General features: G+C 37.0%; 1 protein-coding gene across 9 annotated transcripts in view; it reads left to right on the forward strand.

The window, feature by feature from the left end:
• Nucleotides 1–22,697, forward strand: part of JMJD1C (jumonji domain containing 1C) — a 331,205-nt gene that overhangs the window by 100,771 nt on the left and 207,737 nt on the right. For 2 of the 9 annotated variants that reach the window (XM_082640253.1, XM_082640255.1), the window contains exon 1: nucleotides 14,322–14,340. The exons of 6 other annotated variants lie outside the window; for them this stretch is intronic. In XM_082640253.1, coding sequence (XP_082496379.1) covers nucleotides 14,323–14,340 — 18 coding nt within the window. In that variant the 5' untranslated portion in view covers nucleotide 14,322. Of the gene's footprint in view, nucleotides 1–14,292; nucleotides 14,341–22,697 lie in introns of those variants that run through there. One more of the 9 variants, XM_082640258.1, reaches the window with a different exon arrangement.

Here is a 22,697-nt window from a genome sequence, read left to right on the forward strand (position 1 = left end):
AGGGAAGCCCGGAAGTAAATATTTTTGTCCAGGCTGAGTGTGTCACAGAGGATATGAGATTTTAATTGATATTTCAAAGATTATGGTATTGGTATAGGGAGCAGTGTGAGCAGAATGTTTTAGGCAAAAGGGATTATGAGAGCCAGAGGCAAAGGTAAGAGAGAGGAAGGACTTTTTAATACTAGAAGAAGATTAATTGGTCTCTGTGAAGAGGTAGTATAGCTTTGAAGATTTGAACGATGAATTTATGGAGTTTCTTGAATGCTAGCCTAAGGAATTTAGACTGTTAGAAAAAGGGAACTCTCAAGGGATTGCACAGAGGTCTACAGTTATTATAGTGTGTGTTTTAGGGAAAGGAATCTGGAGATGTTGAGTTTTAAAAGGGGATCAGAAAAGAAAATAGAAAACCTTAGTTGTTACACTGCAGTTCAGATTGCTTAAGCAGAAATAATCAACAGTCTTTTTGACAGCATTCAGTTTGCAGTCTCTGGGCATGGTTTACATGGACTTAAATGGGCATGTATGACTAGGTTACAGTATTTTCCCTCTCTTATATTGTTCATTTCTTAGAAATGCAAATGCTTCTTATGCTGCTTTTCCCAATCTTTTCTCAGTGTGAACACAAATATGTGTACACACATTTCTATTTTGTATTGTCTTGTATTGCATTTGAATTGGGTGAACATTTGTTTTTCAGTCCTTCAGGTTTACCTTTCTCATCCCTTTTCCTACTATTCTTAAATAATCCTCTTTAAGATACAGTTAAGAAAATTTTCAGTGAAAAAAGATGAAAATTTTTTGGTTTGTGCTTTTTTTTGATCTAAGAATGTTTAGCAGCTTTGTTGAGCTATACCTGAGATACAATAAACTGTACATATTTAAATGACATATATAAAGATACACGATTCCAAGATAAAACTAACATAATCAAGAAAATAAACACATCTTGTTTCATATACATCTGTATGTACTCATACACACACAGGGTGGAATATTATTATTCAGCCTTAAAAACAAATGAAATTTTGCCATTTGCAGCAATGTGGATGGACCTAGAGAATATTATGCTTAGTGAAATAAATCAGACAAAGATTAATACTGTATATCATTTATATGTGAAATCTAAAAAATAAAAGGAATGTATATAGCACAACAGAAATAGACTCACAGATTTAGAAAACAAACTATTGATTAACAGTGAGGAGAGAGATAGGGAGAGGGACAAGATAAGGTTATGGAATTCAAGATACAAACTTCTATGTATAAAATAGATAAGTAACAGGGGTATAGTACAACACGGAATTATAGCCATTATCTTGTAATAACTTTTAATGGGAGTGTAATCTGTAAAAATACTGAATCACTGTGCTGTACACCCGAAACTAATATAATATTGTTATGTTAACTATACTTCAATTTAAAAAAAAGAAAAAAAAACACCTCATAATCCCCAAAATTTCTCTGGAATCTCTTTGTAAATCTCCACTCCCACTCTGCAATCTCAGGAAACTACTCACTGCTTTTTGTCACTATAGACAAGTTTGCATTTTCCAGAATTTTGCTCAAATATAGTCATATAGTATATGTTCTGTTTTGTCTGGCTTCTTTTCTTAGCATAATTATTTTGAGATACATCCATATTGTTATGTGGATCATTAGTTCATTTAAAGTTGCTATGGAAATATGCTTTCATTTTTCTTGGAAAAAACTCCCTAGCATTAGAATGTCTGGGTCGTATGGTAGTTATATGTTTAACTCTTTAAGACAGTGCCAGACTTTTCTATGTACCAACACCATTAACTATCTTATTCTAAGTGTGATTTGAGATTTTCTGAGCCATCTTGATTACTCAAAGCTGGGCTTCCTACCGTGAAAGAGGTGATTTCATTCCGGGTTACTCTTCTGGGATACAGCCTTTTAGAGTTCTAACTCACTTAAGGGGTAACCATGGTCCTTACTTTTCATGGGCCCTAGATTTGGACTTCATTAGATACAGCCGGGGGAGGGCATCAAGTAAGTATATTGCTTGGCTTTTCAACCTTAGGACAAAAGTAACTGACAATGCTTTATTTATCTCTGTGTTTTTCACCTCTTCAAGTTCTTGGCTTAATTTTTCCTTTTTATCTTGTGACCCTTGGCTTTTAAAAACCTAAACTTGAAATATATTTTATCTAGATTTTTAATTGTCACAGCAATGGTAATGATGGTGGTATGAATTATATAGGAAGCAGAAACTCCTACATGGTGTTGATATTTTGATTATTTGTTTGCATATGTGTCCTTCAGGTAGAGGTAGCTTGTATTGTTTGTAACACAGCTCCTGGTAGTGTCTGATACATTAGTACATAGAAAATATTGAGTGGCTTTAGCAAGGCTTTAAAACATATTATGTAGACAGACGTTCCCTTGAGCCATCAAAGAAAAATGAGAGTAAAAGACAAATGATTTTCTTTCTTGTAAAACCTTCAGTACAGATCTTAATAAATTTGTATGTTATGCTCTTGGCAGTGGAAGATCATGGAGAGGTTTGTGAAGAACGTTTAGAGCTTTTTAAGTGTTGTTAATGGGAGATTAATTGGAAAACAGTGTGCAGTATAGATTAGATATTTTGTCAGGATGCATGTTACAGGTATCCTTTAGTATGGTAATTTTGTGTGGTCGGCAAACCAGTAGCATCAGCATTACCTGGAAACTTGTTACCTTTCTGTGATGATATTCTTGTAAAATATTTAATGTAGTCTCAATCTTAGGCTTTCTTTGGAGTTAAATTGTAAATCTGTATAAAGCAATGAAGGTTATTAGAGCAAAATAACAATCATAATAGTTGAGTTCATTGAAAAATAAAAACTTGTCTGTATTACACAGGAAAGTGATGTGGTTCTTATTTGACAATAACCTGGCTTATTTCAGTTGACTAACTGAAGTATTGGATTGTTTAAGACCCAACTTTTTTTAGTGATAGTCTGGGTAGAAGTAAGTTCTCTATTTTTCATTGTTTGGAAGGAAGTAATTTACGTCTATAATATGATGGAAGTTCCTTAGTATATGGTGTAATCACAGGTAAAGTTTTATGATCCATCTATTTTCTAGTAGCTTTAGCATATTTTTATATGAGAGAAGATCCTATACCATATAAAAATGTTGACATTAAGTTTTTTTTAAAAAGCTTCCAATAGTCACTTGATCATTTAAACATCGGTCACTAATTTTCTGAGAGCCTTTTGACAAAGTGTTTCAATCTGAGATTTAAAACTGTCCATTCATTATTGGGCAGGCTTATATAAAAAGGCACGTTCTTTATATTTATCATCATTTGTAGATTTAGTATGTTTATCAAAATTTTGGCAGCAGTTTGAGTAATTAACACTAGTGTGGTACTTTGAAAGGAAAAGTAACTTTTAAATTTGGCTTTAATATTTCTGCTCTTAAAAAACTGAAGACCCGGGCTTCCCTGGTGGCGCAGTGGTTGAGAGTCCGCCTGCCGATGCAGGGGACGCGGGTTCGTGCCCTGGTCCGGGAAGATCCCACATGCCGCGGAGCGGCTGGGCTCGTGAGCCATGGCCGCTGAGCCTGCGCGTCCGGAGCCTTTGCTCCGCAACGGGAGAGGCCACAACAGTGAGAGGCCCCTGTACCACAAAACAAAAACAAACACAAAAACTGAAGACCCAGTAAAGGAGTACCTCATCTATATATGTGCATTGAGAATTCTTCTTATGACATTTAAATCTTATTCTTTGGTGATCTGTTGTGTTTCATTACTCGTTTAAATGATCAAGTTCCCAAAGTTGTAGCATATAGAATGTGTTTAAGATGACTTGGGTCAAAAGTTTTTCAGAGTAAGTGACATCAGTCTCTATGATCATAGAAAAATCTGAATGTTTCTGTGACAAATTTAGTTTCAACATTATATCTTTTTATAAACTCAGTCATCTACTAATGTGAATTTGTTGCAAAATGAATCACTCAATTAAGTGACCTATTACAATTTTCATATTTATAAAAAAATAATAGCTATAAATATTTATTGTTATGTTACAATTATCCCTAAAATTTCATTTGGACATATAGCACCTCTGTGGAGTGTGAAATTAAAAAATCAATTATGTATTTTTTACCAAATTGAATGTAGATTTTTTTTTTTTTTTTTTTTTTTTTTTTTTTGCGGTATGCGGGCCTCTCACTGTTGTGGCCGCTCCCGTTGCGGAGCACAGGCCCCGGACGCGCAGGCCCAGCGGCCATGGCTCACGGGCCCAGCCGCTCCGCGGCATGTGGGATCCTCCCAGACCGGGGCACGAACCCGTGTCCCCTGCATCAGCAGGCGGACTCTCAACCACTGTGCCACAGGGAAGCCCCGAATGTAGAGTTTTATATACATATTTCATGAATATAATAAACATTTTAGAATAAAATGCAAATAGAATTTTACAATAATTTTAAATGTATGAAATCTGTGATAAGAAAGGGATAGACTTTGCTACAAGTTATTATTACAAAGCTAAGGTTATGTTTCATTACTTATGTAAAATAGTGTTCTGTGTTTAGCTTCTTATAGGGCTAGGAGAATTGTGTAGTTCTATTGATTGGTTTCATGCATTGGAAATCTAACCTTTAACAGATGTTTGAGAAATTGCCAGCACAGCATGATCAGCCAAGTAGACAGTTTTCCCCCTGTTACTTGACAGGCCTTTAGTGGTTTAGTAACAGGCCAAGGAAATTTTAAACTTTTTTTCATAATATCAAAAGCTTTCTAAAATACTAAGAACACATTGGAAAATATTGACAGAATGAGGTATGTTATTTTTCTTCAATCATGGATTACAGTTCAGGTAATTTAAAAATGTGTTCGTTTATTTCAGTAAAAAAACAAAACAAGAAAATCCTATCTGTTGAGTGAATAAGATTTTACTTTTTTTATTTAAAAATTTGCCTATGAAATTAATTGTCATTAAGGATTAAAGCATGTTTCTTTTGCCTTGGTCATATTATTCCTTGTGCAGTTTAAACATTGCACATTTCTCTTATTTTAGTGTTCTTATTTGATTGTTAGTATCTTTCAAAAAATATAGAATTTTTAAATAGAGATTAAATGTGTCACTGAATAGTTATCATATCTGGAACTCCTAACTAGGAGCAGGATGCTGCATAAATGTGTGTTAAGCCTGTTGTCTGAAGGACAGCCTTTTTTAGAGTGTGTAAGAGATCCAGCTGTGTAGTGTGGGGGTTTGGCATGAACACTCTAAGCTCTGTTTTCTTCAGTTACATCCTTTGAGTGTGTAGGAAGGGGGAAAAGGAATACTATAATGTTTGGGAATCAAGTGTTGAATTGATAGTACCAGCAGTTGCCAGAGTGGATCTTTTCCTTGCAGGTGCTGCTGTTCCATAGGGCATTATAGTTGTTTTTTGTTGTGTCAGATTTGGCAAAAATATTTTATTTTAAGGAAAGTTGAAGAAATATAATTTACATGTAGTTCTATTTTTTGGTTTTGTAACAATTGTGTATGCCTTAAGATTATATACTGAACTAGTTCTTTAAAATAAAGGATTACAATTTGTGATGAGTTGGTATACACTTACATTTCACCTTAAAAAAATAAAAAGGCTTTTTAAAAAGTCATCAGGTATTCTAAGAATAACTATGCTAAACCAAAACTTTAAAAAACAAAACATCTGTGCTATAGTTTTTCTGAATCCACATGAACCAAACTTAATGGCCAATACCAATTGAACTGCAAGTGAAAGCCAATTTTTTATGTTTGTATATAAAAGCTTTAAAGAAAACAAAATAGATAATTATTTCTCCAGTAATGTTATCAAATTACAGTAACTTTTCATATTGGTGCTTTCTGATAAAAGTCACATGAAATTTTATTAGGTGGGGAAAGTTATTAGTAAGCTGGTAGCTTTAAAAAATATGTATATGGATAGGACACTAAAACTTATAAGTAAAATTCTAATGAAGCTTATCTTCATTATGCCTGTGATATTATACATACTGGTACTAAAGTTTTGGTGAAGTCACTTTATATGTAGAAAAATTACGTTTTTAAGTGAGATATGGTAAGTAACCATGTTCTTATTCATATCCATACTGCTACATTTACTCATTTTCAAAACCATTGAAATGGAGTTGTGTCTTAAAAAGAGGGGATTAGGTTGCAGTGTGGGCAGCAGCAGGGGAAAATGCATCTAATCAAATTTACTCCTAAAGCCTTTTGGGGAAAACTAAGCTGTTGTTTTTCAATTCATCCAACACAGCTGGCTTTTTTTCTTCCAATGTCGGAATAATTTTTTTTTTTTGTATATTTGATAAAGTGTTTTTTCTTTTCATTTGTATCCTTCTTGTATCTCTAAATACTAGAATCACACTCATTTTTGGGGAGGGTGGTCATATTATAAGAACCATGCAGAAGCTGTGAGGAAGGTTTGAGCACCTAACCTTAGGTGATCTGGTTAGCCTTGAGATCTTTAAACTGAAAATTCTAAATCAGAAAATACAACACACAGTCATGTGCTTTTTTAAAAAAATTAATTAATTAATTAATTAATTAATTAATTAATTAATTATGGCTGCATTGGGTCTTTGTTGCCGTGCGCAGGCTTTCTTCTTAGTTGCAGCGAGTGGGGGCTCCTCTTTGTTGTGGTGCGCAGGCCTCTCATTTAAGGTGGCTTCTCTTGTTGCGGAGCGTGGGCTCTAGGTGCACGGGCTTCAGTAGTTGTGGCATGCGGGCTCTAGAGTGCAGGCTCAGTAGTTGTGGTGCACGGGCTTAGTTGCTCCGCAGCATGTGGGATCTTCGCGGACCAGGGCTCGAACCCGTGTCCCCTGCATTGGCAGGCGGATTCTTAACCACTGCACCACCAGGGAAGCCCTCGTGTGCTTCTTAAAATTAAAACAAAGAACTCTTCAATAAGAAAGTTCAGTAGATAAGGTTTTCTTAATTACTAATAATTTTAGAACATATAGTATTCAGCGTACATTTTAAGAAGTCTAAATATCTTTGTAAAAGTGTGAACTTTTCAGTCTTTCAGTATTTATTGATCACTCTTTACTCAGGTTCTCTCTCAGATTTGGATAGAATCAGTCAATCTTTTATTTTTCTTCATTGATCTGGGATTTATCGGTTTTGTAATTTTGAAATTCTCTAATTTTCATCACAGATATTTGTGACTGTCTTCTAATTCACCTTTTAATCTGACTTGAGGGACAAAAGTTAAATGCTTGCAAAAGTTAAAAGAATTGCTTTATTTAGATTTCTTTATTTAGATTATCTCTCTGTCTCATATGCGTACACACAGACACATACACACACACAGCACACATACAGAGCCTCTGCCATTATCTTACCTCCTGATTTCTTTCTTTGTCTCCTAGCAAAACAAAAAAAAAATAGTTCAACCTAAGGCAGCTGTGAAGGGCCTTTTTCCCACCAGAAAGGAGTTTAACCAACTATTTTACTAAATTAGTCTAAGTATTTGCTCCTTCCCAATAGTTGCCACTGTCTACATAAAAATTTCCTGCAATATGAGGTTGTGTCTATTCTGTTACTCTCTCCTCAGGAAAACCATTCTTAAAAATCTATACATATTAAGCTAGAATATGTCATATTTTTAAGATATTATTAAACAGAGGTAAGTTTACTTCATCGCTAAATTATATATTTAAGATGGCAAAACACAAATAAAATAATCTATTTCGGTATTTAGCACCAGACCTGTTACAGTCCAGATAATTCTGTGACATCAGAATATTGAAGAGTGCTTGTCTTTGACCTATTTTCGCATTATCTCTTTAAGATAAATACATAAACACATGTATTGAAAGATGAGAGTAAGTATTTGGAAATATGTCTTTTAGTCTGTCTGATTAAAATGGTTTAAGTCTTAAGATAGCTCTGAACTAGTCAGTCTTTCAATAATTATTTAGCAACTATTTTGTGATTATTTTGATGTTTCTGCTCTGTGTTGTGGTCTTATCCTTATTTCTTTTAATTAAGCCATGTTGTACAGAATATATTCTGTTCTTCTTACTGAACCCAGCTTGGGTCTGCTCACCTGCTGTTCAGCAAGCCAATCCACTGACACTGGGTCATGGTAAAGGAAAGTTCAGTGTTTATTCCAGGGCAGCAAGCAAGCAGAAACAAGCAGCTCATGCTCAAAAGACCTGAACTCCCCAATGGCTTTCAGGGAAGGGTCTTTTAAGGCAACATTTAGAATGAGGGTTGCAGCCTGTGGACTTTCTTCCGATTGTTTTATGGTGAGATAGCAGGGTGTTGTTTTGGGAATCTTAAACATCAACCTTCTGGTTCTAACCAGTCTGGGTCAAGTTGTTTTGTATATCCCTTGAGGAGGAACTAAGATTCTGTTTTACCTCTGAACTGTTGTTTCAGCTATCATCATTTTTCTTGCTTGACAGCTTTTCCTTTGTTTCTTCATTTGTCTCTTTCCTAATTAGTAACTGCTTGAGACTGCTCTTTGGAACTCGGGGAATGCCTAGAAGACTAAGACCTTTTTTTTTTTTTTACAAACAAGAAACAGGGATCACGGAGGGGCTTTTGTACCTGGGAGGGGGGACCCTGAAGGGTCCTGCTTGGTTTCATTTCCCCTTTTTCTTTGATACTCCTCAATCCTGAGGGGAGCAGGGGTAGGAGAAGAAAGGGGATAAAGTTTTGGATAGAGAGGTTAATCATAATCTCGGCAGGGAAACTCAGGTTTTGGAAGACTCAGTTTCATTCTTTGATCTTTAAAAAAATACATTTTTGTCTATTCATATGACTACCACCAAGATCAAAATACAGAATAGAATGTCTCCAAGACATTACACTTACCTTAGTACCCCTCCCTGATGCTGAAACTCAGCCTTTGCCAGGCAAAGGGGGACACAGTGGACTATTGCCCTCAAAACTTTGTGTCCCAACCTGGGGGATTTGGTGATGAGTTTTATAGCAATGGTTCAAGGGGTGGGGTGGCTGATAAGGATCAGGGTATGTGCAGAGCCTGCATTCATTCCTTTAATCTGGCCTCAGGTGGTCTCCTGGTGAGCTTCTGTCATTCTCACGGTTATCAAAAGTAGTTAACATCTTCCATTTGTTGGGCGTTTTAGTTTTACAGAAGAGCTCAAAGATACTGTTATGTGTATCCCTTGAGGTGGAACCAGGACCCTGCCCCAAGGCTGCACTATTGTTTCTTGACTGCTTCTCCCTTGTTTTTGCATCTTTAGCAACTGTTTGAACCTGCCCTTTGGAACTCAGGGAAGGTCATGGAGGCTGAAGCCTATTCCCTACAAACAAGAAATGGGGGCCACAGAAAGGCTTCCATGCCTCGGAGCCCCACAGGGTCCTGCTTGGTTTCACTCCCAGTTTATACTGCTTCTCTATTCCGCTTATCCGATTTCTATCCCAATAGATAGTGTTTTGGTGATATATTAATGCAGCCCTGGGAAACTAATTCATTCATTAATGTTATTGCATCTACCAGAAATTATTCTTTTTATTGCCATGAAATATTTCATTGCGCGAATACATCACTATTGAGCTCTTCTCCAAATACAGGTATTTGGGTTGTTCCCAGGTTTTTTGGCTTTTGTATAAAGTTATATTCACTTGGAAGTTTTGGCTATTCTCATGGGTGTGTAATAGTATCTAACTGTAATTTTAATTTGAATTTCATTGGTGAGTAATTTGTTGAGTACCTTTTCATATGCTTATTGGCTGTTTGGATATATATCCTCTTTTTTGAAGTCCCTGATCAAGTCTTATGCAACTGGATTGTCTTTTTCTTTTTGATTAGTAGGAGGTCTTTATGGATGTATATGAGTCATTGACAGCAGGATTTGGGACTAGAGTGAGACAAGTGAGGTACTTAGGGTACAAATTTAAAGAGGCATTCACTCTTGGGGTTGAGTTCCCTCTGCTCCTGGATTGCTTTTCCCCTAAAGCATTCCTGTGGTTCAAAGCATTCCTGTGGTTCACTTTCTAATTCAAGACTCTATTCAAATGTTGCCTCATTAGAAAGGCTGTGATATCTAAAATAGCACCCCAATCCTCTGTCATTCTATCATCCTAGATACCTCTGTTTTTCTTCATAGCACTTATCACCAACTGACATATACTTATGTGTATACTTTTTATTTTTGGTTTATTGCCCTCCAAAAGAAAATATGCTCTGTAAGAGTTGGGGCTTTCTATTTTTCCCCTCCTGTTTTACCAACTTACTAGAGCAGTGTTTGGCCTCAATAAATATTTATTGAATATTAATAAAATAATGAAGTTGAGAGGAGCAAGTATCTGAATAAAAGGTGAGTTCCATTTTAGACATGTTAAATATGTATATGGGATTGATACAGATAAGAGATTGAACTAGGTCAGGGATCAGCAAACATTTCCTTTAAAGGACCAAATAGTAAACATTTTATGCTTTGTGGACCTTATGGACTATGTCACAGCCAGTCAACTCTGATATCAAAGTGAGAAAGCATCCGTGGACAATGCATACATTAATGAGGGTGGCTGTGTTTCAATAAAAACTTACGAACAAAAACAGGTGATTGGGGACGTCCCTGGTGGTGCAGTGGTTAGGAATCTGCCTGATAATACAGGGGAAACGGGTTCGAGCCCTGGTTTGGGAAGATCCCACATGCCGCAGAGCAACCAAGCCAGTGCGCCACAACGACTGAGCCTGCGTGCCACAACTGCTGAAGCCTGCACGCCTAAAGCCCGTGCTCCACAATAAGAGAAACCACCACAGTGAGAAGCTTGCATACCACAACGAAGAGTAGCCCCTGCTCACTGCAACTAGAGAAAGCCCTTGTGCAGCAACGAAGACCCAATGCAGCCAAAAATATAAAACAAACAAACAAATAAATAAATAAAACAGGTGATTGGCTTATGGGCTGTATTTGCTGACCCTTGGAATACGTAATAGAGACCTATGAATGTGAGATGTAGGAGCTTCATCTTGATTCACAAGGTAGTCATGCATATTTTACGTTATTAAAGTGAGATGATGAAAGGAACTGTTCTAAGAAAATTAGTCTGGTGGTATTAGGTAAGCTGGAGAAAAAATGTGATGGGAGGGGTTACTGACCTCAGGTTCAGCTGCTCTCAAGGCAGTACTTGAGCGAAAAGCATTGGTTGGAAAGGAAAGGTTGCTTTATTCAGGAGGCTCACAGCCTGGGGAGATGGCAAACTCACGTCCAAAAACCAACTCTGAAGATTCAGCTCAACAATGAAAGTTTTTAAAGGAAGAATCACGGGTTGGGGTGGGGGCGTGCAGGGAGGTGGGGATCAGAGTCTTAGTTGTCTTCCACTGTGTGCAGACTTTTTTCTGATTAGTTGGTGGTGAGGTAACAGGGTGGTGTTCCAGGAATCTTGTGCTCAGTCTGAAGTTACCATCCTCCACCTGGGTGGGGGCCTTAGTTCCTGCAGAAGAGCTCAAAGGTATCATTATGTATATTCCTTGAGGAGGAATCAGGACTCTGCTTTATTGCTGCACTAGTTTCTTTACTGCTCCTCCTTTGTTTCTGCATTGCCTCTCTTCCCTGATTAGCAATTGTTTGAATCTGCCCTTTGGAACTCACGGAAGGTCAAGGAGGCTGAATGAAGCCTATTTCCTACTGACAGGAAACTGGGACAAGGAAAGGATTTGTACCCAGGAGGGCCCTACCGGGTCTTGCTCTGTTTCAGAGGCAGGGAAAACAGTTACGAAACAGGCTTATATAAAGCTTACTTTATGTGAGGCACTGTACTTCCTTTGCCTCTCTCTCTTTTTTTTTTTTTATCAGATTATGTTCCTGAATTCCATGTCTTGGTTTATTCTCTTGTATTGGTGGAATATATCCTACAGTAATTTCTTTAAAAAGACTGCCTGTTTGGACATTTTTTAATGGCTTGTTCATCTCAAAGTATTTGTATTCCACCCTCAAACTTGACTCACATCTGACTGGATATAAAATTCTGGATTAGAGAGTTCTGAAAGCATTGATATAATATCTTCCAGATTCTGATGTTGCTTTTGACAAGTCATATCATTCTGCTTTTTTTTTTTTTATTTGTGGTGTGTGGGCCTCTCACTGTTGTGGCCTCTCCCGTTGTGGAGCACAGGCTCCGGGCGCGCAGGCTCAGCAGCCATGGCTCACGGGCCCAGCCGCTCCGCGGCATGTGGGATCTTCCCGGACCAGGGCACGAACCCGCGTCCCCTGCATCGGCAGGTGGACCCTCAACCACTGCACCACCAGGGAAGCCCCATTCTGCTTTTTTATTCTTTTACAAGAAAGAAGTGTGTAGAATCTTCTCTTTTGTTTGTGCTTGGGAATTTCACAGTAACATTTCTAGATGTACATGCCTTTTCATCTGTGTGCGTAGCTCTTCAAGAGTTGCTTTTCAATATGGGAATTTGGGAGTTTCAGTTCTGAGAAATTTTCTTGAATTGTTTCCTTAATTCCCTCTTTTCTGAATTATTTTTTTCTTTTATGGAACTTTTGTGTTGGGATATGGGACCATACTGGTCCTCTTTCTACCATATCTTTTCTTTGCCTATGTTCTTTTTGTTCTATGAGTAGGAAAAATTTTCAACTTTATAGTCTAAACTTTTTGTTGTGTTTTTCATTTCTGCTCTCTTAATTTATTTTCCTTAAACTTGTTTGTTCTCCGAGTGGTTATTTTTAAATAACCATTTAAAATTGTTATTTCTCTCTGTGTTTTAATTATGTTATGTTGTTTCTATTATATTATTGAGACTATTAATATTAGTTTTTGTGTGATTTTTTCCTTCTTTGTTTTCTTCTCCCTTCAGAGTCTTGTTTTCTTCTAGTCACTTTTTTCTCTGTGTAATTTAGTCTCTAGGTTTTATATTCGATGTTTTCCCCGCATGAAATACTTGATGATTCTTTTTGACTACTCATACTTAATAGCATAACAATTAAAAAGCACTTTGGGAACTCTGAGCATGTGGGCAGGGTTTGTTGACCGTAGTCCTGCCTGTTTGGAGATCAGGCCACGTCCTTGGGGGATCCCTAATGTCTGTGTATTTGGGTGTCTTTTATCTTAAACTGGTCAGGTTTCCCATAGAAGTAAACCAGTCTTTTCCCTGGCTCTCAAAAGTTAAACACTTTGAGGTAAAAAAAGAGTGGGAGTGGGAGGGATGGGGTTGGTTTTCAACATATTTCATTATGTATACTGTAACTTCATCGTCCTATTTCAGTAATAATCTCATATTATTTTATAAATAATACAAAGTAATATGGTCCTTGATCCAGAGACCCCCTGATAACCTTTTTCTAAAAACTCTTTTTCTGCCAAAGTGGGAGAGGAGACGGTTGCTAAGCTAGAGCCAGGGAGAGATCTGTGGGTCTGACTGTTGCTTAAATAGACTAATGTAATTCTTCCTATTAGCCCTACTTTACCCTCAACCAATTTTTGACCCTTTGGGGGCTTCTCTGCTGTAAATTGGAGTGTTTATCAGCTTTCCCAAATTCTGGCTTTAGCTTAAGCTAAGCCTCTTTTATTTCATGAAGTCAGCTATCACTTCTATTGCTGTTGTTTTAATATTAGTTGATTCTACCCATTTTCCAATCTGTTGAAATTGTTTTGAAACTTCATGTTATCATCCAGCATGTTAATTATTATTCTTAAATTTGAATCCTATTGAGTCATCTGTCTTGATTAAAGTATGAGGATAGAGCACTGTGGATTACTTTTGAAGACATTCAATTTTACTCTAGTTCTTGGTAAATAATATAAATTATGGTGATTAATCCAGCTATGAGTACCTGGTTGTGCTGTATTATTTATTAATGATCTCATATTTTTAAATTTTATTCCTAAAAATATTTTCAGAATCTTTCTATGCAATATTTTAATAAACATCTAGTGTTATACTAGCCTACCTAAAAAGAAGAAGTTTACTGATAAAAAGTTGAGGATCACTTATAGCGAAAAAAAAATATGCTCCAGGAGTAACCTTTTTATTTTTTTAGTGCGTACAAGCCATCTTCAAACAATAGTTTTTGTACTTTGGATACAGATTGACATTAATGGATTGTCAAAAGTGTTTTAAACTCAAAGGGTACATGCTTTTTTGATACATAATTCTCTTAAATTTTTTTCTTTTCAGTATCAGTGCATTTTAGAAATTGCTTTCTTACGATGTTTTACAGATTATACACATTAGGGGTGCATGCCTAATACAGGCTCTGTAGACAAAAACTAATTTAAAAAGTGGCTAGGTATTCTCTTACTGTCTTCTTTACTCATTTCAACTTCATTTACTTTTTAACTATGTTTCTTCTACCTTTTCCAGTTTTCTACTCAATTCTCCTTGGTGGAGAAGATGGATGCAAAAGAGAAGGTGTGAGTAGTTCTTTATTCTCTCTGCATCTGTTAACATTACATCATCTTTTCCATGCAATATTCTTGTTTCTTCCTAGTTCATCCTCTTACTTTTATGCAGCCAATGGACCTGTTTGGTTTTCCTTTGTTTTATTTATAAAATTTAGCTTATTCTAACTTATATTATTATTATAAAGTTTATGATATTAATTTATAAACACTCTTAGTTACATTTCCCTCCTTCCATTATTTATATATGTCCTTCTAAAATCTGGCATCTGAAAACTATATGTAGTCATACTGTTTCACTCACTCATCACCTTCATTAATTCAATCCACTGAAATTATTTAAGTTCCTAAAATGTATCAGGCCCTGAGAAATAAAATATTGGTAAGTTACTACTTTTACTAGTAGAGTTCGTATTTTCATAGGGAATATCTTCTACCGTTTCTCGTTAGAATTATCCACATCTGTATAATTAAAAACTAACTTTTGCTCTTTGGTCTCTCATCCACATTGTTGAATAATACTTACTTTTGGAGCTGTATGGTACTATAATAGTAGACTCAAGTTTGAGTTCTGGCTCTGCCAAATGCTGACTGTGTAATGTTGGATAGCTCACTTAATCTTTCTGGGTCTTAGTTTTGTTTTTTTTTTTTTTTTTTGTGGTATGCGGGCCTCTCACTGTTGTGGCCTCTCCCGTTGCGGAGCACAGGCTCTGGACGCACGGGCTCAGTGGCCATGGCTCACGGGCCCAGCCGCTCCGTGGCATATGGGATCCTCCCGGACCAGGGCATGAATCCGTGTCCCCTGCATCGGCAGGTGGACTCTCAACCACTGCGCCACCAGGGAAGCCCCATCATTCTGGGTCTTAGAGTTCTCACTTGTAAAATGTACCTAATATCTACTTGATAGGGTTGAACTGAGAGAATTTAGATGTTAAAAGTTAATTGAGAAAATGTACATACATATATAAACTTCTTAAGTTTAAAAAGCTTTATGATGGTATTATTTTTATAAGGATTGCTATCTAGATATTTATTGCAATCCTTTTGAAATATGATTGTAAATCTCCTTGGGAGCAAGAATTATGTTGTACCGATCCTTATCCATTGCAACTGGTAAATAGCAATGACTTACAGTTTCAAATTGGATTGCCTAAATTTGTTGGTTATTTCTTTTCACCCATTTCATTGTTGATATTTCTTTTTATCCGTATGTACTGCCTCTGTGTCACTTTAAAATTTAATGTTAAGAAAAAATTCTCCATATGGCCAATTTCTGTTATATACTTATAAGTATTATTACTTCTGTTTATTCTCCTTCCCAAATTGCCATGTTATCACGCTTACGTTTGTGGATTTCTGGATATCTGGCATCTCTGCTGCTCAGTAATCCTTCTTCTTTACCTGTTTTTGAAAGATAAATAGACATGTTGCTGTGTTCCAATAACAAATTCCTTTCTTTTCATATGGAGAGATCATTTTTAAATTTTATGTTAAAATGTTAAATAAACGTTAAAAGTTAATGTGTTTAACCACTGGATTATAAAAAAGCCAAGGTTAAAAATATTAGTGTGTCTGTGTCCTCCCCTCCCCCTTCTCACTCTCTTGTTTTTGAATGAGATTGGCCAATTTCTCTGATGGTTCTTTTTAAAATTAAATTCACTGTTTTTCTCAATAACTTCATTTTACATATCCTTTCTCTTTCTGATATTTCAGTGCAGTGCAATCGTGATCATGGTGACAAATCTCTAGCCAAACATTTTCTTTTTAGTCTTTATGAAGTACATCATACTTTAAGGTCAAGGACAAAAAGAAGAAGCCAACATGTGTCAGTTACTTTGTTGAATTCTTTTCTTACATTATCACGTTTAGTCCTTAAAACAGCCATCTAAAGTATTCATTATTACCTCTGTTTTGCTAATTTGAAAACTGAGGCTCAAAGAAATTTTACCATTCAAGGTCTCAGTGTTCTTGCTGCCAAAGAATATACTCTCTGTGCTATAATATATGACCTGAAAAGTAATGATGCAGAACACTGAACATCATTCCGTATCTTCCATGGAATCACTTACATAAATTCATCATCCAAATTAAAGTTCTTCGGTATCTTTCTTAGATTATAAATAATAATTCTCAGTACTCTTTATTCATTGTTGGTCTTGCTACATTATACTTACCTAGAATGTACGTTGGATGCATATTTCTGAACTTTTAAAAAGTTCGTACAGCTTGGATAGGTAATGTACATTTGGAAGTAGTAGGACAACTTGTATTACCCTGGGCCAATCTGTTGGGTTTCCTCGTGACACTTGTATTTCCAGCTCTTTGACATTTGATTTGTTTTCTTAAAGAGTTAAAGCATGGCTCCAGAGATTAGTCTGTCCATCTTCCTTTCTCTTGACATTTCTTTAGGTTTCAGACATTGTATTTCATTCCTGTTTTTATTTTATTTTATTTTTTATTTTTTTATTTTTTTTAATTTTTTTTTGCTGTATGCAGGCCTCTCACTGTTGTGGCCTCTCCCGTTGTGGAGCACAGGCTCCAGACACGCAGGCTCAGCGGCCATGGCTCACAGGCCCAGCCGCTCCGTGGCATGTGGGATCTTCCCAGACTGGGGCACGAACCCGCGTCCCCTGCATCGGCAGGCAGACTCCCAACCACTGCGCCACCAGGGAAGCCCCATTCCTGTTTTTAATCATTGCAATAAAACTTTATCTTCTGCTTCTTTTCTACCATGAGATCAGAATGGGCCTGGTATGTTTTAGGAACAGGAAGAAAATCATAGTACCAATCTGTAGAGTAAGGTACTAGTAGTTGTAGCAGGTTGAGAAGAGTGCAGAAACTAGATCTTTAGGGTTTTTGTCAACTAGCATAAGTTTAGACTTTATTCTTGTCTCACGAGAAGCTAATAGAGGGCTTTAAAGTAAGGGTAATATTTGCTATCTTTTTTGAGGTTTTAATATCTTATTCTAGAACAAATGAAAAACCCTAAAGTATACCCATTAAGCTGCTAAAATGTAAATTGAGTGATGAGATGACTACAGAAGTCTAATTTATAGTGTGGTCACTGTGTGATTATAGGTACAGAGATTCTTCCCAGCTTACAACTGGGGCTCTTGGAAGCTATTTCATACTTTGGAGCAACATGACGGGGAATTAAGCCCTGAAATCTTGGAGTTATCATGTCTACTTTTTCCATCCTGATGGGAATAGGTAATTAAGGTATTCCTAAAAACATTATTTTCAGATGAGTTTTATACATTCAGTCATAATGTTATTCATTTGCTCAATACAAAGGAATAAACTATTTTTTAAAGACAGGAGGGAAGGAAAATATATTTTAAAAAGAATGTAAAAAGTGTTTTTTGTAAATCTATCCAATTATTTTGTTCTCATTGTTTATTTTAGATGCTTCCTGGTGGTCTAGTGGTTAGGATTTGATGCTCTTATTGTTTATTTTAGTGGTAATCCATTACTAGGTTTTTAATTAAGGATTCTAGTTTTTAGTAGTATATTAAAATCAATTGGTTTTATTTTCATTTGTTTCTTGAGAGACTGTCCATCTATTTGTAGATGTTATTGTTAGGAGGACAGTAGCCTTTTCTCTGTTGGGGAGGGGGGAAGAAGCTAATTTTAGAGGATAGTACTTTTTTTTTCCTAGTATTTATGTATGTATTTATTTATTTTGCCTGCTCCGGGTCTTAGCTGCGGCACACCGGTCTTCGTTGTGGCATGTAAGCTCTTTTAGTTGTGGCATACAAACTTCTTAGTTGCATCCTGCACGTGGGATCTAGTTCCCGGACCTGGGATTGAACCCCGGCCCCCTGCATTGGGAGCGCAAAGTCCTACCCACTGTACCATCAGGGAAGTCACAGAGGATAGTACTTTTATATTGTCTTCTGTTTTTGTTGTTGTGATGGTAGTTTTACCTGAGTAAGTAAATTATTTGAATTTACTACTTAAAAAAAAAGATAGGATTATGTAAATATGTGAATATATAGAGTATGTCATGATAGATTTTCTCATTAGTAACTTCGAATATTATTTCTTCTTCCAGAAATTTGCGGATCGTAAGCAACCTATAAACCTTAGAGATTTAATACATTTACTCTATTCTCACTTTTGTAGAAGTGAGTTCTACAGATTGAATTTCTAAACCCTACTATACTACAGAGGTTTAGCTTTTTTTACTTGGAATCTTCCTCAGCCACTATAAGTCTGTGTTTTAGAATTTAAAAGTTTCATCTAATAAAAAATAATCCTTAGTCTCCTGTAATAATTCTTATTTTAATCATCAGAGTATTCAGTGATGTGAACTCTGCTTGTTAGGCGCAGCATATTTGTTTTGTTTTCTAAAAGGTGCATTAAATTTAGAAGATTGACTTATAACTTAAATTCCATTTGTTGATGAATTGTTTTCATAACTAATATATCTATGTTAAAAAGCATATTAAATGAAAAGTTTTAGTATCAATTATCAGAGTTTTCACTGTGTACCTAAATGTATTTATGATTTATGGCCCTATGATCATGTAGCATCATTCTCTATTTTAAGAATGAAGCTTGCTTCTGATGTTTTTACATTTAATATAATGGATTTAGAAATATCCTGTAAATATGTAGAAAGTTGTTTTCTGTAAGAAATTTCCCAATTTAACTTTTAGATAAGTTCATTTATTGAAATCTTGAAGCTAAGGAAAAACAGGAAAATTTGATAACAAAAGGATATATTTTTCCAAGATAAAGAAGTATGTTTACATAATGTTGAATATTATAAAAATATTTTATTCATTATTACTACCAATTTTCCAAACTTGAAAATACTCTACATCTTGACTTAATAAAATTTACATCATCGCTGCTTTTTTTTTTTTTTTTCAGTACGCGGGCCTCTCACTGTTGTGGCCTCTCCCGCTGCGGAGCACAGGCTTTGGACGCGCAGGCTCAGTGGCCATGGCCCACGGGCCTAGCCGCTCCACAGCATGTGGGATCTTCCCAGACCGGGGCACGAACCCGTGTCCCCTGCATCAGCAGGCGGACTCTCAACCACTGCGCCACCAGGGAAGCCCCATCGATGCATTTTTTAAAAAATAAGTGGGGGCCTCCCTGGTGGCGCAGTGGTTGAGAGTTCGCCTGCCGATGCAGGGGATACGGGTTCGTGCCCCGGCCTGGGAGGATCCCATATGCCGCGGAGCGGCTGGGCCCGTGAGCCATGGCCGCTGAGCCTGCGCATCCGGAGCCTGTGCTCCGCAACGGGAGAGGCCACAACAGTGAGAGGCCCGCGTACGAAAAAAAAAAAAAAAAAAAAAAATAAGTGAATGATATTTATTTATGGCTGAGTTGGGTCTTCATTGCTGCGCAGGGGCTTTCTCTAGTTGCAGTGAGCAGGGGCTACTCTTGGTTGCGGTTCATGGGCTTCACGGTGCTGTGGCTTCTCTTGTTGCAGAGCATGGGCTCTAGGCGTGCGGGCTTCAGTAGTTGTGGTGCACAGACTTGGTTGCGCTGCGGCATGTGGAATCTTCCCAGACCAGAGATCGAACCCATGTGCCCTGCATTGGCAGGCAGATTCTTAACCACTGCGCCACCAGGGAAGTCCCCATCAGTGCGTTTTTAATGGTTACTTTACAAAATGTTCTTGTGTTACATACACAGTATTGTTACATAAGGGAGACAGATTACATAGAAATCCTTGTTTTGATCACTTGTATTTATATTTCATTGGGCAAGTTACTTAATTCTCTAACACTGCTTCCTCAATTAGAATAAGTTTAACAGTATTTACATAACTTATAGTGATGTGCTAATGATGAAATGAGAGAATTCATGAAACAGCACTGATTTTGGGAAATAGTAGGTACTGGTTTTGTTTTGTTTTGTTTTGTTTAAGACAATATGACATTTGTTTTAATGCCTCCATTCTGATAAATGTTGACTAGGCTGATTTTTTAAAAAATCTTTTCATTTTGGCAGACTTTCATAACATCCTTTTCACATCCCTCCCACTCATACCACTATATAGTAATTTAAGCCATTCTTAGCTATGCTGTCTCAATGTGCATTTAGCCAGTAAGAGTAGGAAATGATTTAAAGGAAGGATAACTTAGATGAAGGGTAAGATAAGAACAATTACTTAAAGGTAATTTTCTTCCATTAACTTTTTTAAAATTAATTTTTATTGAAGTATAGTTGCTTTATAGTGTTGCATTAGTTTCTTGCTGTACAGCAAAGTGAATCAGTCATACGTATACATATATCTACTCTTTTTAAAATTTCCTTCCCATTTAGGTCATACCTGTTTTATACGTAGTAGTGTATATATGTCAGCCCCAGTCTCCCAATTCATCCCACCCCACCTTCCCTCTTCCATTAACTTTTTTATTTTTAAAAAACCTTCAGTGTTATTTTAAAAGTGGTATTTATGTTCATTCTTGGAAAATTTAGGAAACATACATCAGTGCACCACTGTTGGATAATTTTCATTAGCATTTTTGCAAATTGCTTTTCTAGCTTTACATATTTTATAGTGCAATTGTAGTATAATAGAACAACAATGAAAAGTTGTAGGCCCTGGGTTGGGGGTTGATCGATTGGTCCAGCTTGAATATGTCAGAGTGAGCTGGAAATGTAGGAGGTAGTGTTCCAGGAGTGAAGTGTTTGAAATCGAGGATATGGAGAAAGTATATAACCAGGGAGAGGGGAGGGGCGTGGTTGAGGTAGGATGGATGATCAAGGAGGGAGTATGGTCTGTGCAGTGGGGAATAGAGAGAGACCTAGTCCAACTCTAAGCCCAGTAGTACAAGGAATCTGGGAAGGAAAACAGTCATAATTTGAGAGGTTACCAGCAAAAAACAGTGTTTTTGAAGAAGAGCCATACTTCATTTAGAGGAACAGGGCAAAGGATACAAAATTCAGAGAAGAGGTTGAGGATATGCTGGATTTTTGCTGGTATTATTCCAGAGATCATTGTGGTAGGTTTTCAGGAGTTATGTTTTAGAATGCTGTAGGGCAGAATTAACGTTCAAGAGTAACCAAGGAGGGCTCCCCTGGTGGCGCATTGGTTAAGAATCCTCCTGCCAATGCAAGGGACACGGGGTTCGAGCCCTGGTCTGGGAAGATCCCACATGCTGCAGAGCAACTAAGCCCGTGCACCACAACTGCTGAGCCTGCGTTCTAGAACCCACGAGCCACAACTACTGAGCCCACGTGCTGCAGCTACTAAAGCCGTGTGCCTAGAGCCCATGCTCTGCAAGAAGAGAAGCCACAGCAATGAGAAGCCTGCTCATCACAACTCTCTAGCCACAACTAGAGAAAGCCTGCGTGCGACAATGAAGACCCAATGCAGCCAAAAATAAAAATAAACAATTAAATAATTTAAAAAAAAGAATAACCAAGTAAAGTATTTTGTGTTCATATTTTCCTTTGCTAGAATTGGAGCTCTCTTTTTATATTGGCATTATTTCAGAGATACTTGTAATTGATGGTGCTACATTTCAGTCTCAGCAATAGGAGATGATGCAACAAAGGATTTTATGTTTTGACAAAAGAAGGAGTGGCAAGAAAGTTTTTGGATGGGGATTGGGAGCTGGGGAGAGACCCTGTGTATTGAATAGCTAAAATAGTTCAGTGGATAGGCAGTTTTTTGTTGTTTTTTTTGTGTGTGTGTGGTACGCGGGCCTCTCACTGTTGTGGCCTCTCCCGTTGCGGAGCACAGGCTCCGGACGCGCAGGCTCAGCGGCCATGGCTCACAGGCCCAGCTGCTCCGCGGCATGTGGGATCTTCCCGGACCCGGGCACGAACCCGTGTCCCCTGCATCGGCAGGCGGACTCTCAACCACTGTGCCACCAGGGAAGCCCTGGATAGGCAGTTTTAATTAAAAAGTTAACAATGCAGGTTCATACAAATCTCCCTGCTAAGAATGGTATCAGTATGAAGTATAATAGAAGGCATCCTAGACGCTTCATCAGTGTTTCTATTTTCAGTTTTAGTCACAACCCTTAGTATGTGAAGAACCTTTGGATACCTCTGTGATAATAGTTTTGTCATATGTTAAAATAATATTCATCTTTTTTTCTTCATGGGATTATAGTGAAAGTAGAATGACACAATGTATTTGAAGACTTCTGTTGTATCGCAGTTACATGTAATAGGCACTTATAGAGTTTTCACTGAGTGTAAAACACAATGAATCAGTAAATAATGATTCAGCCACTATCTATAATCAAAAGATCAATAATAAAATTTCTAATTTTGTCTAAAAGGTTTACCTTGAAGCTTCATTACTTTGATGACTAAAGTAAATGTTGGGTTAACTTTTGAAAACAGTCTGGCCTAAATATTTTTTCTTACTGTATATTAATTTTTTAGTAGGAT

The sequence above is a fragment of the Mesoplodon mirus genome, assembly GCF_964341445.2.
Source record: "Mesoplodon mirus genome assembly, chromosome: 2".
Classification (NCBI taxonomy): domain Eukaryota; kingdom Metazoa; phylum Chordata; class Mammalia; order Artiodactyla; family Ziphiidae; genus Mesoplodon; species Mesoplodon mirus.